Raw genomic sequence first — 18,834 nt, forward strand, 5'->3', positions numbered from 1 at the left:
TTTGGATGTGATGTATTGTATGTATTACGTATCAATTTGAAGTAATAGTGTTCTTCCCTTTTTGGGTTGTTAATATTTGTAAGTCATGTCCAATATCTAATGAATTTTTTGTGTATATGTTATGATCCACATATGTTAACACAATTGTTGACTAATTAACGAAAAAACGTGTTCTATTATATGTTGAAAATAGACAAATTAAAAATGTAGTCATTATTCAAAACCATTTTCAATAATGGTAACAAAATTAAATTTTCTTGCAATCACTATGTGGTGAAATTAGAAAATTAATAACATAAACCATGTGAATAATACTATAAATACACTTACACTAATCCTATCCCACTTAAATATATTTAAATAAAGTTAGAAGACATAATAGTATAGCTAAGATGGTAATCTTTCTACTATATTTCTTGTTGGTTCCATGTTCGAACTCTAACCCTAGCCTTGGAGATTTAATAATAGTATAGTAGATGTTATTTTGAAAATTTTACTAATGCTATATTCAATTCTACTTTTATGGAGTGACAAAGTATGTTGTTGTGAAGCTAACATTAACGCTTATCTTTTGTGCCTCATTGGCTTTGAAATGAATAACTATCACATTTTTTTTTATTCGCTTGACTTTCCTTTGGTACTTAGGGTTTTGCCTACGAGCCGATCGCCCGATCGGGTGGTCTATTGCCCGATCGGGAGACAACAACCTATAGGCGCGTTTTAGCTTTAATGATTCCGTTTTTTTTTTTTGGGGCAAGATTATAAATATTAGGCCCTTAGTTATTTGTAACGATCTTATTTTCTGCATTAGGACTCTTAGTTAGTTTTATTATTGCTCTTAACTTTTGTCAAACACTTAGTTTATTTTCAATTCAAAGTTTCAATCTTTCGATTATCTCTTCCGTTCTTCAATTAGGTATTAATTATTTCTTCCCTTTGTTATTCAATTCTAATTATGTTTTTATTTAATATGATTGCTTTGTTTACTTCAATTATGCGTGAGTAGTTTTAATCTAGGGTTTTGAGAATCCATAAACTATTATGAAGGGATGATTGGTTATTGTTAAATGTTGGTATTGTTGGTTAATTTCCTATTGATTGATTTCATTTACTATGCGATTAGATTTGCGCAGGTTTAATTGTTTTAGTCAAGCAATGTCAAGTTAAAATTCGGTAGATGCAACATGATGTTTAGGCTAGTTTCAATAAGTAAAATTGGGTTTAATAAATTGCGAGAGCCTGTTAAATCCAATTCTATGATTAGAATCAATTCCAGAGAGCATGCTAGTCTGATTAACTACTTTATTGACTGTTAGTGATTGTTTATCATCCCGGATTATTGTTCATTGGTGAACCTATACCCTAGGCCTTTTATTATTTGATTTCTCCTTGTTTAATTATTGTCGTAGTTTAACACTCAACCCAAACCATATTCTTGTTTCCCAATAGTCTAGACCTTTATTTTAATAGTGGAAAGAACATTGTTTCTCTGTGGATTCGATCATGACTTCCCTTGCTACCTGGTTAGTGGAATTAGGTTTATCTTTGACTAGGTGATACGATTGTAGCCTATCAGGTACTTCGAGCTTCTGAGTTTAGCTAGCCCTTTAAGCGAGTAGGTTGCAGTGTATAATGTATCCGATTTGCAGGGGGTCAATTTGAATTCTCTGAAGATGCAAGCTTGTAGCGATGACACTAGAGCTCTTAGTTTACATGGTTAGTACTCCATATATAGCTGTTATTTGTTCTTAGCTTATTCCTCTTGAGAGGTTTGCCATGGAAAAATGTTAGAACTGAAATTAAGTGTCCTTGTCTACAAGCTTTGAACTCCAAGATATAATTCTTTTCATTTGTGGATGGGTAGCTTGCATATTGAAACTTTTCTCTTTTCTTTTCTACTGGGTCAATGATATTGGTGCACAATCAAGCAATTGACTGTTAAGCTTCCTGGAATAAACTAAGTACGAGTATCATATTACAGTTGGAAATAGTAAGACACACGTTTAACTAAGAAAAGCAACATGCAACAAGCAACATACAATGATCAATTCAAGATACAACCCCACCAGCGCACTCTCAATGGCCAATTTGTGAAAAATCAAGGGCTCATATTTCAAGTTTATAATTTTTTCAATTCTTTCTTATTAACTTCATCTTCGTTCTAGTTCTTTGTCTCTACGTGTTCTGCAAAAAGAAATTTTTAAAAAATATCAATTGAATACATCCCTAAACATCTTGAATTTTATTTATTCGATTTAATTTCATCACTAGTTTACAACTTACTCAAAATGATTGGACGAAGTAAAAAAAATAAAGGAAAAGATTAAAATTGAGTATATCCTAGAGAAACTCCACGACAGACTTTTATTTTTTAAAGGCAAATTTGCTAAAAGCAACCTTTTACAACTCGTTTTTTGCGAGAAACAACCTTTTAAAAAATAACTTGCGAAAAAAGACCTTAAACTAAAAAAACTTGCGAGAGACAACCTTTTATGTCTTTTCCGGCGTTGACTACTCATTCCGGCATTGACTTCTCCGGTTTTGCTAACCTCACCCTTTTCCTCTTAAAACCAAAAAGGCAATTTTGCCAAAACCAACATTTTATAACTATTTTTTGCGAGAAACAACATTTTAATTATTTTTTTTGCGAAAAATAACCTTAAACTAAAAAAAACTTGCGAGAGACAACCATTTTGGGTTTTCTGGCGTTGACCACTAATTTTCGGCCTTGACTTCCCATGTGAATGTCACATGTTTTTATTTTTCCTTATTTACACTCATTTTCCTCCACATTTTCTCATATAAAATTAAAGTAGTTGATTAAAACCTAAAATAAATGAATTACAATTGATTAATAGTATAGTTAGATATCTCCTTATTTCGAAACCCTTACCTTTAAAAACTTTATGCATATGGTAGAGATAATTCTCAAGTTAATTGCCTCGCCGCAACACAAAAATACATTTCTTAGCATTTTACATATAACCTCCGCATATGAGAAAAAAACACCTAATTTCACCACCCTTTTCCAATCAAATTAACAATATTCTTGATGTTTTTAGTAGAGTAACGTGAAAAACCTTAATTCCGGAAATTAGTGGTCAACGCCAGAAAACCCTAAATGGTTGTCTCTCGCAAGTTTTTTTAGTTTAAGGTCTTTTTTCGCAAAAAAATAATAATTTAAAAGGTTGTTTCTCGCAAAAATTGGTTATAAAATGTTGTTTTTGGCAAATTTGCCTTTTGGTTTTAAGGGGAAAAGGGTAAGGTTAGCAAAAGCGGCGAAGTCAATGCCAGAAATGAGTTGTCAACGCCGGAAAAGACAAAAAGGTTGTCTCTCGCAAGTTTTTTTTAGTTTAAGGTCCTTTTTCGCAATTTTTTTTTAAAAAGTTGTTTCTCGCAAAAAATGTGTTATAAAAAGTTGTTTTTAGCAAATTTGCCTTTTTTAAATCATGTTTTTCGATTAAAATCTTAAATCCTTCCTCCTTCAGTAACTCTCCCAAGAATCGTCGATTTCCAAACAGATTTCACCATTGTCCAAAACAGACCCTAAATAAATATAACCGTTAATATGAAATGAAGGCAGTATAATGTTAACACAAATTCTTATTTATAATGGGTTTACAATAAATATTGTACACCGGAGTAAAAGTTGACTTAAAATGCTTAAAAGTTACATTTATATATGTAAAAGTTATCTACTTTTTAATGATAAATTTTTTCATTTGAATAAAAATTATTTTTTCAAAATCACTAATAATGTATAAATTATTCATTTAACCCTTTAAAATGTTTATCTATCAACTTTTTAATTTTATAATATAAAAGTTACAGAAAAATAGGTTAAAGTTACAAAAAACTGCATAAAAGTTATCTTGTTGTACAATAAATTTACGGATTTTTCATGAAATGCCCCTGAGGTTTGTGTTAATGCACCAAATACCCCTAAACTTTCCAAAATGCACCAAATACCCCTAAGGTTTAATATAAATATACAAAATGCCCAAAATGACTATTTTCCGTTAACTCCGTTAACTTATCCGTTAACTTTAACTTTAATTTAATTTAATTTTTCTCTTTTCCTTTTAATTTCTTCTTTTTTCATTTGTTTTTCTCTCTCCCCCCTTCCTTCTTCCCTGTTAAAAATGGCAGCCAATTTTTCTGGGTTGGAAGCACCATGACAGCTTTTCTCTTCCTCACCACCACCACACACCGCCATGCTAACCCCTTCTCTTCCTCACCACCACCACCCCACACCGCCACCGCCACCGCCAGACAAACACATACATCGATTTTCCTCTCTCAAAATCCAGATCCCAAAAAATTGATCCCCAAATCAGTAATGGGGGATTTTAATCAACCATTGTTGCTAGTTGCCTTGACCGTAACGTAGGGGGAAGTGAGGGGAAGGGAAACGACGTCGGCGAGGAAGGCGAAGTGGAGTTTGGTGGCGGCGGCAGTGGGGAATGAGGAAGGTGGGGGAAGTGAGGGGGAGGGAAACGCGGGTTTGGTGGTGGCGACAGCAGTGGGTAAGGTGGGGGAGGGGAGGGAAACGCCGCCGGTGAGGAAGGGGGAGTGGGGTTTGATGGTGGTGGCATGGCGGTGGTGGGGTTTGGTGGTGGCGGCATGGCTGCATTCTCTCTCCTCTAATTCGTTGATTCTGTGAGGATGGAGGTGGTTGCAAGGATGGAGCTATGGTTGGTGTTGATAATGGAGAGAGAGGAATTAGGGGTTTGACTTGAGGAGACAGAACAAAGGCAACAACAAGGTTGGAATGGAGAATCCAAATTTTTTTGGGGTAATTGATTTTTTCAGACAATAGTTAATTAATTTAATTAAAGATTAATTAATTTAATTAAGGATTAGTTAATGTAATTAAGGTTAATTAATATAATTAAAGGTTAATTAATGTAATTAAGGGTTAATTAATATAATTAAGGGTTAATGTTAGGATAAATAAAGAAAACAGTTTATTAAGGGCAAAAATGTAAACATACGCTAACGGGGACTTAACGTCCGTTAGCCTTGTGGGCATTTTGTTTATTTATACTAAATCTCGGGGGTATTTGGTGCATTTTGGAAAGTTTAAGGGTATTTGGTGCATTAACACAAACCTCAGGGGCATTTCATGAAAAATCCGATAAATTTATTGTACACCTTGTGCGCGAAAACCTTTTGTAATGTTAATTACAGATAAATCATGTAGTTGATGACAAATTGACCTTAGACTCTAATCAAAGAAAAATCAATCTGTTGTTGTTAGTTGAGTCTATTTTAAACGGAATAAGATAAATAAATATTTACACCCATACTTTTACTTAATTGACTGATACACTGATGATAATAGACTCGTCGTACTCTCAGTCTCACACCAACCATTATCGGAAGTTCAAAACACATTACCGGAGCAGAAAACTATCTCTGACATTAACGATGCTTCCGCCAACCACTGCCGTCATTTTCTTTCTCCTCATTACAACAACCACCACACTCCTCTCTCTCTCATCATCTTCTTCAGTCAACAAAGACTCTCTCACCTACATTTGGCCATTGCCGGCCAACTCCACTTCCGGCGATGAAACTCTCACCGTCGATCCTGACCTTTCTCTCTCCTTCTCCGGTTATTCTCCTATCATCTCCTCTTCCTTCCTCCGCTACAAACGCCTCATCTTCACTCACGCCAAGAAGGTTCCCGCCGGATTTCTCTCCTTCCGAGGGCCGGTTTTCGACATCAGCGTTCTTCAGATCAATGTCCATTTTCCTAATGAAGAGGTTTTTACGTTTCCCTCATTTTCTAGGTTTTTGTTTTTATTATTGTTTGAAATTATATTTTTATGATTGAATTTTGATGTTTGTTAGCTTCAACTTGGGGTGGATGAGAGCTACAATTTGAGAATTTCTAGGAGAGATGATAACTCCATTGTTGGATTCGCCACAATTGAGGTAATTTTTCTTTTGTTTCTGTTCAACGGTTGAGGATTTTCGCTGACATTGATGACATTTGAGGTAAAAGTAAGAGGGTTGATTGTTTTTTCTTGCTTTCTTTGTAGGCCAATACTGTATATGGTGCATTGCGAGCATTAGAGGTATGAAATCTCACTACATTGTGGCTATGCCATTACTTTTATGTGTGTATGATTAGGCCTCATTCACTTCTTTAGCCGCAGCATGTGAGCTTGTGAATATAATGTTCGAAACAGCATTTTTGTTAGGCCATGACATTACTTTTGAGTGTTCACAATTAGGCCGCCTTCACTTCTTTAGTTAGCGTGATGTGAGCTTGTGAAGTTGTTATGTCATGACTGTAAAATATCAGTGGAATGTCAAACTTATTTGTTTATGTTGGTTAAGAATCTCGCTTCGAGTGTGAATTGTTTTAGATTGCCATGTCTTATTTCTACTCTTGTAGTTGTCTCAGCAGTACACATTACAGTTTGCTGCATTACTGTATCAATAAGAATATATAAGAATACGCATTCAGGAAATTTAGCACTGTCGTTTTTTACTCCTTAAGTTTCACTAAAGTAGATCAAGTTTAGGAACTACCTTTACTGATTTGGTTCTATATGGAAGATTGGAGGTTCGTCCAGGGAAGTTCCTTCTTTTTGCCTTTTGCAATTGATTACATTTCATTGTAGTCCTTTTCAGTGTCATATTGTTTTTTTAACATCTCTTTCATTCTCTTTGTACTTTTCAATCCCTGAATCTTTTCAATTTATCATGCAGACTTTCAGCCAGTTATGCACATTTGATTATGGATCAAAAACTGTAAAAGTATTTAAGGCTCCTTGGTATATTCAAGACGAACCAAGGTTCGCATACCGCGGACTTCTTATCGGTAAGCCATCTATTTTCCCCCCCCTTAGAGGAATCCATTAGATTTTGGATCTTAGATCCAGTTCACAATCCCAGTGTATATGTTGATGTGTAATGTCCTTTGACCCACAAGGCCACCGCTAATCCAAACAGGAAAAGGAAAGAACATAATTGGTTTGGTTGAATTTATAGTCTGATGCCGTCTCTCTCTTACATTTGTTGCTTTCTTGCAGATACTTCTCGGCATTATCTACCTGTTGATGTTATTAAGCATATTATTGAATCCATGTCATATGCTAAACTTGTATGTTTGCTTTTTGCCAACTTTTCTTTCTTGATATGTGCTTAATTTTTGGTGTATTAGATTTACCGTTCTCTTATCTGGCTGCCTAATTAGCTTCTTTTGCTCTTAATGTTTGAAATTTTATTCAGTAGAATGTTCTTCATTGGCATATTGTGGACGAGGAGTCTTTTCCTCTTGAAACTCCCTCGTATCCAAATTTGTGGAAGGGTTCATACTCAAGGTGGGAGCGATACACAATTGAGGATGCTTATGAAATTGTCAAGTAAGTTCTCATCTTCATCTCTTTCTCATTGTAACTTGTTAAGTTCAAATAGTCAACGGCCTTTCTTGCTTGTCTCCAATTTTTTTTGCTTTCTGCAGTGTAGAGGAAATTTAGGTTCCTAACTCATAAAGTGTTTGTCAAATGTTTTTAAGTATAGCCATCCTAAAATATTGTTCATATTGAGTTGGAATTTATTCACAAAAAACTGAAAAAGACTTATGTAGTAATATATAGTGGTAAACGATGTAACAAATATAACCATATAACGATATTGCATTGGAATTCATTTTAACCCTACTGCGTAATCTTATATGTGGATTCTACTTCTTGTATCACCTCACATCTATCACAATACAACCACATGTCCACATTAGTTTCCTGAACATGATCTAACTTAGAAACCCAGCATTCGGACAAGTATTGTAAAGCTACCCAAAAGGAATACCATAATTTTTTGGGGGAAATACAATCTATAAACAAACACGTTTAGAGACACATTGTGATCACACTGTAATTCCAGATGCTTACACTCCATTTGAGTTGACACTTGAAAATGTGCTGGAACATCTTGTTTGATGTCTCCATTCTTTTTTGAACATTTACCCCAATAAATTCTTTTAGCAACTTCATTCTTTTAGTTTTACAATGCCTTGACCAGTGTCCTCCGTGCCAATCAGCACCCCATATTCTGTCTCACTTCTGTCCCACTTCAACTGCGCCTTAAACCTCAAAGTTTCTGTCAGTCTCCAAAGTTTTCTGCATAGTTCAAAGTAACTTATATTTAGAATGTGTTCTAGAATCTAGACTCATCCACTAAAAGAATATGATCTGCAAATATACACTACGAGTCTATGGCACCTCTCCCTCTCCTATTATATGTATTAAATATCTGGAGTTATGCTCCTTCCAAAATTTTCAAGTAATATGCAGTACGGTAGTAATAAGTATCATACACTATTAGGTATTTAGCTTCTACCTTTTTTTTTAAAATTAGAACTGAATATTTTTCCGTAGTAGATTTATTCTTCCCTTCTCTTGTTTAGGGACTTTGCAAAAGCTTAATCTATTGCTTTCATATAAACTAACTATTTTCTTGTCCTTTTCATGTCTATGTGATGGCTCACATGAAGCTTTGCAAAGGAGCGAGGTATGCTTTATCTTTTACTATGTTTCTTCTCTTTTTGTTCAATTATCACTTCCCTTTTATGTGTCTCTTTAGAAATGTTTAATTTGGTGCTAAACCATATAACTAGATCCAAGATTTAAACATTTTTCAACTCCTGTTTGTAGATGATCTTTTTGGACATTGGCTTGGTTTAGATTAGGCTATCCTGTGACATGACTAGTCGTAATAAACAGTGAGATGCCTTTCCTTTTGCTTGATTCTTTTCTCCCTCCAATTTCTCTCGATAATTGCACTACACCTTAAAGCATACCACTCCTTAACCCCCACCCTCCCCCCGCTCCTTCCGAAAGAGAGAGAAAGAGATTCCCTGTGTGCTTGGTGTGTTTGTCTTCTTATCATACCTTTTGTGTTTATGCCTGTATGTATGCATATTTTTGTTGCTTTGAATGGTTTAGCCTTATGTTACCTGAACTTGTGCCAGGCATCCATGTCATGCCAGAGATAGATGTTCCTGGTCATGCTGAATCGTGGTATGTAATTTCCTTATGTGGCCCTTTATTTTTGTTTACTTTAAAAGTTTGAACTACTGTAGAATGAAGCTATCTGAAAGGGAAAACCCTCTTTCTGTTAAAGTATCCAAACTATTATTTACAATAACATTGTTTGAAACCTACCGATCTTGTGAAAATTAGCTCCTAGCTTCTGTCTGTATTCTACATATGTCAATTTTGAAAAAATGGCCCTTAAATTTTTTCATGATCATAGTTACCTAAAGTGACAAGTAATATTATGTAGTATCTTCTGTATTTACTCAAAAGTCAAAACTACTTCTGCAGCTCGATATCTGGTTCTCTTGAAGCAGTCTCTTTATGTTTTGGTTGTAAAATCTGTAATAAACTGATATAATTAGCACTTATGGATGTTATTCATTTTATCCTCACTGTGTATTATTTATAAAGTCAGTGTTTGTTCATGTTATGTGTTTGTGGGGATTGTATTCTTATTATTTTCAGTACTGATGAAGGTAATTCCAATCTCAATCTCATAGGACTTATATCTTTATGCAGGGGTGTTGGATATCCTGATCTCTGGCCTTCTTCTTCTTGTAAAGAGCCACTTGATGTCTCCAAAAATTTTACTTTTGATGTGGTTTCTGGTATTTTGACAGGTTAGATCTTCGATTCACAGAGTTAACCTTTATGAAAAGTAAACTGGTCAAATCTATACCCATAAACCTCATTAAATTCACTTCCTTCTGTGTTGATATTCTACTGATTCTATTTTAGTAAAATTCATTGCTAAACTATGTTTATAGTCGTTACAGATGTTATGATATACAGTAGCAGACTTAGCAGTAGTTAATAAAACCGACTTCTGAAGAAGGTTATAAATAAATATCTCAATGTTTTTTTGTACTTTCTTTACAAAAGAAAATGACTTTATTACAATAATCCATTGATTCTCTTGTTTATTGCAATCCGTTAAATGTACAATTACTCTGTATAATATGCAGATATGAGCAAAATCTTCCCATTTGAGCTATTCCACTTAGGAGGAGACGAGGTTAATACAGGTATACTGAGACAATTTTACTTTTGTAGCAGCTTACTATACATTATGCCAAAAAAAAAAAGAATCCCCGACTGATCAAGTAAAGTAATCCGGAGATAAAAGTAGTCCCGTTTCTTCTGTTTTCTCTGTTGAAAATTAAATCGGGAGGGAAGATGCTTTTGTACTTTTGTAAACTTTTTGTCACTGGAGCACTAAATCTGAACTATGCTCGTCTCTGCATCATGTCTTGTCTTTTGTCCCTGGCCTAGGTTTTAAAATTTGTCAGGTCTTCTTGATATAATTTTATATCACTTCATGGATGCTGTTGCTAATCTCTCTTGTATTTTCTTACTTGGGTCTAAAACTACCTTATATAATATTTTTCGTTAGTTAACACCATCCTGCCATGGGTTCGGACCAATTATTTGTTTGTGTTTCACTTCAAAATTGTAATTTTACAACAACATTTAATTAAGAAGCAAACCAGTAATTAGTTAAAACCAAAACTACAGTAAAAAAGAATGTTATGCTTTCATTTCTTGCATCAAGAAATTAAGAGCCGTAGAACTAGAAAAAAACAAATCTCACACGTTGTCAGCTTTTATTTGTGTGGAAGTTGTGTGTTAATTTAAGATATGAAAGAAATTCGAGAAATTTATTTTGTAAGGTGATTCTAAAATCTAAACCAAAAAAAAAACAAAAAATAATATATAAAAAGGCAGTTGCTTTCAAAATGTGAATTTAAAAGGTGGTTTGTTGCTTTTATTTGTTGGGGGGGGGGGGGGGGGGGAGGGGGTGTAGATTGTCATTTTAAGGGTCTCATTGCTTATGAAATCTTTAATCTTTATTGGGGTAGATTCTCATTCAAAGGATTTCATTGCTGATGATAACAAGTTTCAACATAGCATCAAGAGATTAGCTTCTTTCAGTATGGTAGAAATATTTATTCTAGGTGTGAAAGTTCTAAGGTAGTCCTCCAAAAGAAGACTACCATAGGGAGTCGGTCCACAAACTTCTTCAACCACAATTTTTTTTTTCTTTCCTCCTTTTATTTTTTGCTTAAATACATTTATATCATTCTAGAAAATAGTTAAAAGTTTTTTGTAAAATAATTTTCAGAATTAGTGAAATAAAAAATTAATGTTGAAAAATACTAAAAACATAAACTGAAAATAGAAAGTTGCCGGAGAGGCGAAGATCAAAGAGTGAAAGGGGAGAGTAGATTAGTTTATTCTCATCTATCCTTTGTTGTTGGTTTCTAGGTGTCCACGTCTTCTTATTGTTCTTAAGATTCAATTCCATAGCTTCTAACTAAGCCAATGAGACCCTTAAACATGAATACTTAATGTCTAGGTGAAACTACTTAGATGAGCGGAGAATGATGATTTCTGACTCCTCTTGGGTAAGTTTGAGCAGAAACAACCCAAAAGCCTTAGTGAATGAATTCTACGACATTGAGGGCGGGGTTTACTAAACTTAGCTTCCAAGATGATTCATGGATCTTGAACAAGTCATTAGTCTAATACTCTAATATCAAGTGCCTATCCTGGCTGTGCTATTTACAAAATTAATTCAAGTAATTACAAATTGAGTTTCTTACCCTCTTGTGATATGTACAATAAGAACTCCTATGCCAATCTTAAAACACTAGTTGAAAAAATATCAATAGAAAAGAAGACTTCAGCATCAAATTCATTTTTTACTATCATGTTTAAGATGGGTTTCCTTTCCTGGCTTCCCATAACAACCTAGTTTTTTTTACATAACGAAGTAAATAAACAAAATGTTCTCGGCATTTCACAGTCGTAAATTGCATAAATGAATGGTGTACTTTGAAATCTTTATCCATTAGTTATTTATATTTCATATTATGTTCAAACAATTACTGTGCTTTTATCTTTTGACAGATTGTTGGAATTCTACGGCACACATAAAGCAATGGTATAACCTTCCGTTTTAGCACTTTTATTTTCCCTTTTGTCATGATTTCCTGTTACGCGGTGTAAATCTTTGACATCATATTGGTTGCTTCACTTTTAATTTCTCTTAACTTTCTGGATAAAAGGAAAGAATATACATTAGAAAGACACCAAGATGGTTTTTAACTATATACAAATTAGGTTGGTCTTGGGTTTTAGATCATGGTGATACTACTGTGCTAGTCATACAACGAATAAGAGTACCTTGTTGCTCGATATTCTGCAACGGATTGCAAGTTCACGCTCAAGTTCCGTAAAATTTTGATTTATATTGGCTAAGATTCATGACACTTTATCTACAAAATCAAAAAATATCAAGAGAATGTAGAACCGTACTTGACTCAATAGAGGAACTTGAGCTTTAGATTCTTGAAGCTCTACCATCAAAATTTCACTGGATTCTTTTTGTCCAAGTCATCTTTGGTTTCCATACATTGTGATGGTTTTTTATTATGATAAGAGTGTTTAGAGAAATTTGTAGTACAATGGGCGCCAAAAAGATTTGGGCAAATCAAGGATCAAATTTGTTGGTTTGAGGGTATTCTTATTGAATTAGACTTCCTATGTTTATTTTCAGATGCAAGTTTTGACTTTTGCACTATTCTTATACCTTGACTATCCTTGGTGATCTATACTAAAGAAAAACATAGCCATGTGGATCTTTTTAGATTCATCTCAATGTATATTTTCAAAATAGCAGAACTTATGATTGGAAAGCTTGAAGTTAAAACGTTGCAACTAAAAAAAATACTCCCTTTGTATTTTATTAGGAGTCACGTGTTGACTGACACACGTATTAAAGAAGGAAAGTTGAGTCTAATAAAAATAATAAAGCAAGTGGGAGAGGGAGTAATAAACAAATAGAAAAACGATGATGGGAAAAGTATTTTAATCAAAGTAGAGAGGAAGTTTATTGTAGTGGTATTAAATAATTAGAAGGTGGGTTAGAAAAGTCACTAAAAATGGAAGTGTGACTCCTAAAAAAATACGGAGGGAGTATGGAGAAAGTAAGAATCAAGTTAAAGAAATTAAGAGAATGAAGATTGAATTAATAAACAATAAGAACAAATTGGATGAATGTCACTAAAATGAATCGAAAGAAGAATAAGCAAAGAGTAAAGACAATTGAGGAATAACCAAGGGTTAGCAGAGAGAGTCTGTCAATAACAAATGAGAGTATTTGAGTGTGCTAGATGCAAAAGTGTTCAGAGGATTACAGTAATAGACGTTGAATGTTAATGAATTACAACAAAATTTAATAGGCTCTATTTATACTACTTTATTATACATCTTCTTCGGTGATTGTGGAATAATCTTATTTGATTTGAAAACGATATTATTTAGACATTTATTTTGCTTGATATTTTCTTCCACTGACTCCTAAATCACGGGATAATCAAGAGATATCTTCCCTCATATGAGATGATCCTTCCTTGATATAAATGATATTTGTACCCATTGATCATTACCTCCTTCAATTGACCCTTGCCTCTTCTTGTTTGTAATATCTCCACCATTCATCTCTCTATTCTTTTATAAGAAGAAAAATATTATTAAAACTACACACTCGGAATTATAAGTGCATCAAGGGGACAAGGTGTCCTCGCAAAGAGACCGAAAATCAGAACTACAAGTTAGCCCATTTCCTTTGTGTGTGGCCAATGTAGTAATTTAGGAAATCTAACACCACCTTAGCCCATAAAGAAGCTAATAAAGTTACTTTATCCGAGAATATCTCACATCTCACGGGGACAGCATATCCCTTAAAAATACTACCATTCCACTCCAACCATACACATCACATCCCAAGATTGCCATAATAGCATTTCGCGAAAGCACCTTCTTCTCCTTCCATACATTAAACCCTACAAAGCGAAAATCTGCAACTATGCCTGTATACTCGTAGGTCTGACCCATGATTCTTCATCTTTATTGTCATATAAACGATAAATGAGGGCCAACAATGATCAATTGGAGTTTTCATCTTCTCTTTGATGGTTACTCAGGGGAAAGAAAAAGAGCTTTAGGAGGAACTTTTGTCTTCCAAATATAATTAGTTAGTGAACCCCCAAAGAAATTTCACTCAAGAAAGTTGTAAAAACTCTTGAAAGAAAAGGAACCAATTTTATTAGGTATATTGTTGTTGGCAGTGGTGGTGTTGGTAATGTTTTATTGTGTATTTCTTTTAAGATTACGTTGTTTGGAAACAGTTATTACATATACTGTTTTGGAGTGAGTGATAAAATTGTCACATTCCATGAAATAAAAATTTGTTATGATTGATTTTTAAAATATATAAATAGGATAAGTAGGAGATAGTGTAAGATAAAGTAGGAGAGAGTGTTAAAACGCAAGAGATAGTGAGTGGAAAGATGTAATATTGTGGGGTAAGAGGGGTAAGATGGTAAAGGGGGCATGCCAAAGTGGAATAAAGTAAAGTGAGTAGATCGAACAAAAAGAAAACGGAGGTAGTATAAGTTGTGAAGAAAGAATTTGAAGTATACAATACAGTCATACAACCATTGGAGTATAAAGGGTGTTCTGGTAAAATCTTGGAGAATGTACTAGAAATATTTTTGAAAATCTTTGCACTGCCAGATACTAAGCAACATAAAGAAAATGCTATGGAAACACTTACACCAGTAGGCTGTAGTACTTGTGAGCTCGGGGTATGAAATTCTAGGAACATATATCGATTTAGTCTTGATCAATATTTCATTCTTTATATGAACCCCCCCCCCCCCCCCCCCAACCCCCCATTTATCTCTTTCTCTCACCTTCCCTAATTGCACTCTCTCTCTCGCACTAGACATATATTTATGTGACATATTTACTACCGTGGCTTTGGTTTAACTTTTTATATATATATATTTTAATGCAGGTTACATGACAATAACATGACTCAAAAAGACGCCTACCAATATTTCGTACTTAGAGCTCAGGAAATAGCTATTTTGAACAATCGGACACCTGTCAACTGGTATGTGGCGCATCCCTCTTTGTAAAATTTGTATATCCTACCACATAAAGTTTGTCCTTGGGTGCCAAACAAAGCACTAGCTGCCCTATTCACGAGACACAACCTACCTGGCTACCTCTACTTTGGTTGCAGCTTAATCCATTGGAAGTAAAAGAAAGAAAAATATTTATCTTTGTCCCTTGTATTTGTATTTTGATTGTGGAGGCCAAAATTCGCTTACTGTTATTGCATCCGTTATGTAAAACTTTTCACTAGATTCATCCTAAAAATGCTCGCAGAATGTATGTCTTTATAACTTATACTTTCATTAGTGATCACAATTAATGGTCATAGACCAAGTTTGGTCTCTTTACACCATCATGTGTCAAAAGGCACAAAGAAAATGGGCGGAAGGGAAGTGCCATGAGATAGTTAGCATCAGTTAATAAACATGTATGTTCATCTTTGTAGTGAAGAACAAGACGACTTGCCAATTGCCGGCATATTCTGTTTCGTTTATATGTTTCCAAAGCTTAGGTTTTAGAGCCATGTGATGAGATTCCATGTGCCACTCCTTGCTTTGTATTGAAATGCCTGATTTGGATCAGTTAATATTTCATTTTAGGGAAGAAACATTCAGATCATTCCCCTCAAAGCTGAATCCAAGAACAGTTGTGCATAATTGGTAAGTTGTTCATCTTAGTTTCATGCCGTCTTGTAAGATCCGTGTTGGAATATAATGATATAACAAGTGCATATTGGTGGTAGGTTGGTCTCTGGAATCTGTCCCAAAGCTGTGGCTAAAGGTTTTAGATGTATATTCAGCAATCAGGATGTTTGGTACCTTGATCATCTAGATGTCCCTTGGCAACCTGTCTACGAGGCAGATCCCTTAGAGGGAATTACTGACGTCACTCAGAAAAAGTTGATCCTTGGAGGAGAAGTTTGCATGTGGGGCGAAACAGCAGATACTTCAGATATTCAGCAAACAATATGGCCACGAGCTGCTGCTGCTGCAGGTATACACATTAGTAGCATCTTTTTTTTGGGGGGGGTGGGGGGGGTGCGGGGGGGAAGGAAAAGAAATTTGCAATGCGTAAATCATACTAGCCAGTTTGGAATTCCCTTCCCTGGGATTTTTTTGGGAAAGTATGGTAGGCATAGACTTTTAACTTAGTTGGGATTGTAGCATTTACGCCAAGGATTAATTTGGTGTGGCATCACACTATGTGCCACAGCCCACTGCTACTTTTAGAGGTGAACTAGATAGTTGTAACCTTCCTTTGTGATCTGAAGGTCATAGCCTCATAGGTTCAACTTACGGGTTACGGCTAGTATCCTGGAAACAATGAAATTGAAGTTGTGTGCTAATTGATAATTTGATACCCTTCTGAGACCCTGACTGGTATATTTAGCCTGGTTTCATTCACCGTCACGTATTGGGAGGCCAGTATGGAGATTTAGGGTTTGAAACATTCTTAACTAGTTCCAAAAACAAATGAAAATATCGAATATGTAATCTTGGTTTTATTAGTTAAGCGTTAGATTTTAGGCTAAGTTATTTGTGTAACTTGTTTCTTGATAATCTAAATCATGGTTTGATCTCAGGTCCTCCCATGGTCCTACCTACAAGCCTTTCTAAATATTTACTTCTATGCCTGCTTGATTGAGGATCATGCTAAATTGCATATTATACCCACTTGGTGTTCCTAGTCTCATCTCTTTTGGCTTCTCTATAGTTATCGTGGAGTGATAAACTCAATCAAACGTTTCAACTTTGATTTGTTTCTTCTGTTCTTTTAAAGGTAATGGCCTATAGGATTCTACTCTGTTTCATTGCCATGGCTGCCATAAATCCATAATGTATTTAGAAAAACAATCTCTTTGTTAAATTGCTCGTCTACTGTATTAAACTCTACATTTCATAGATTCTGCCACACCTGGTGCAGTATACAAAGTGTATATGTGTGCATATTCTTTTGTTATTTCTCTTCCTGATTACCAACCGACCTTTTTGCCATTTAGAACGCTTATGGAGCAGGGGAGAAGCTACGTCAGAAGGAAATATAAACAAAACAGCATTGCCCCGGTTGCATTACTTCAGATGCCTCCTGAATATGCGCGGGGTTCAAGCTGCTCCAGTTACTAACTACGATGCTCGACGTCCTCCTATTGGCCCAGGATCGTGTTACGAGCAATGATGTGTTGCAGTGCTGATGCAGTTATTTATGTATCAGATGCGATGTGAGCTACGAGGAAAAGTATATGCCTCAGAGGCATATGGGAATATTATCGCCCTCTTGTTTATATTGTGAGTTGTATTTCTGTCAGAAACAATTTGTGATATGTATATTTTTACACCTTAATGTTATTTATGGGTGAATTTGGGGCTGTTTGAGTTCAAACTGGTTTGGTTTGTCATGTGTATGAAAATGGGTCGTGACTATGTAAATCATCTTTTATCTAATGTATAAATGTTTAATGCAACTTTTTACTACGTATAATGTAGACCGTGTTATGGTTCAACTTGCAATTTATGTTGGTCTGTGAATGATTGTTTTCTGCTAACTTGGATGATCAGAGGGTTTTTTTTAAAACATATCTTTCAGCAAGTTTTTTTTTTTTTGAACAAAATACTCCGTACTAAGTAAAAGTAAGTTCAGTAAAAATGTCCTTCCAAAAAAAAGCAAAAAAGCACAGTAAAAGTGAATTAAGTACGAATAAATTGTTTAGAAAAATAAGTAAAAGTTATGCAAAATATTAAATATAAGCTAAGTTTAGCTACAAGGTCAGCTAAACTTAATTTCGGTTACTAGAATTATTTTCAGTAAGTATAACTGTATAAGTTAAAGTTCAACAAAAAATTAACTGATTACCCCTCCATAACCATAGAGAAATGAGAATCCCTAATGCTCTGTTTTTTTGGGATAGTTTTGATTTTCATACAAGTGCAATACACATTTTCTTTGGGTACAAACTTTTATATAAGGCGGTCTTACACAAAAGACCACATTGATGTCATATAAGTTAAGCAATGAAATCAATTAGTTAAAGACTTGAAGTAATTAGTTAAGCACTGAAACAAATTAGTTAAACAATGAAAATAATTAGTTGAGAACTAGAACTAATTAGTTAACCTATAGAACCAATTAGTTAACAATTAAAGTGGTCTTTCCGGTAAGGCGGTCTTACACAAAAGTTGCCGTTCTTTGGGTTTGATTATCCCAAGCTTAGAAACTCTTGGAAAACACATACAGCACGACCAAAGCCCATGTTACAAGTCCAATTGACCAATTCCCTATTAGCCGGTCGGAATTGGTATTGTGCATTTGTGCTGAATCATTTTGTCATTTAACTGTGACTTGCTCAACTGATAATTCATAATTAAATTTCTTAACTATTTTTAGAAATTTTGATATAAAGTCTCTATATCCTAGTTTTTTTTTTTTGAAGGGAACGTTAGGCAGGCATTTTATTAAACCAAATCAAGTTCCGCCAAAGTCATAAGACTTTGAGGGAAATTATCAAGCCATACATAGTCCTAGTTATATAAATTGCATCTGGAATCTTAAGGCACAAGAAGACACAACACAAGCACATCAAGTTTCTTTGCATGTATAGGTCACGGTGTAAGACACAATTCCTTGGAAAAGCACGATACAATCTTGAATTTGGTCTTATCGACTAAATAACAATTCACGACTCGATGGACACATGGGCCATGTCAAAAAATTGATCTAGCCATCTCCAAGCACGAGGGCTTGACATAAGGAACAACCTAATGCCATTTTTCAGTTCCTAGCCCAGCCTATTAAGATATAGATATGAGAATTCAATAAA

The 18,834-nt window shown here is 34.6% G+C and overlaps 1 protein-coding gene across 1 annotated transcript; it reads left to right on the top strand.

Moving 5' to 3' along the window:
* Positions 1–5,319: 5,319 nt before the first annotated feature.
* On the top strand, positions 5,320–17,491 carry LOC110798825 (beta-hexosaminidase 1). The gene is made up of 15 exons (XM_022004025.2): positions 5,320–5,769; positions 5,857–5,940; positions 6,048–6,083; positions 6,724–6,835; positions 7,047–7,117; positions 7,249–7,379; positions 8,510–8,526; positions 8,987–9,035; positions 9,573–9,673; positions 10,019–10,078; positions 11,964–11,997; positions 14,917–15,015; positions 15,620–15,679; positions 15,763–16,013; positions 17,020–17,491. Exons 1-15 carry the CDS (start codon positions 5,335–5,337, stop codon positions 17,193–17,195), a joined length of 1,716 nt encoding a protein of 571 aa, XP_021859717.2. The 5' UTR covers positions 5,320–5,334; the 3' UTR covers positions 17,196–17,491.
* Positions 17,492–18,834: the final 1,343 nt, after the last annotated feature.

Source organism: Spinacia oleracea, chromosome 1, assembly GCF_020520425.1.
Source record: "Spinacia oleracea cultivar Varoflay chromosome 1, BTI_SOV_V1, whole genome shotgun sequence".
Taxonomy (NCBI): Eukaryota; Viridiplantae; Streptophyta; class Magnoliopsida; order Caryophyllales; family Amaranthaceae; genus Spinacia; species Spinacia oleracea.

Coding starts and splice junctions, on each gene's coding strand:
- LOC110798825 (XM_022004025.2), top strand. CDS start 5,335: ATGATAATAGACTCGTCGTACTCTCAGTCTCACACCAACCATTATCGG. Junction 6,084..6,723: donor GTGCATTGCGAGCATTAGAG/GTATGAAATCTC, acceptor TTTATCATGCAG/ACTTTCAGCCAGTTATGCAC. Junction 15,680..15,762: donor AGAACAGTTGTGCATAATTG/GTAAGTTGTTCA, acceptor TATTGGTGGTAG/GTTGGTCTCTGGAATCTGTC.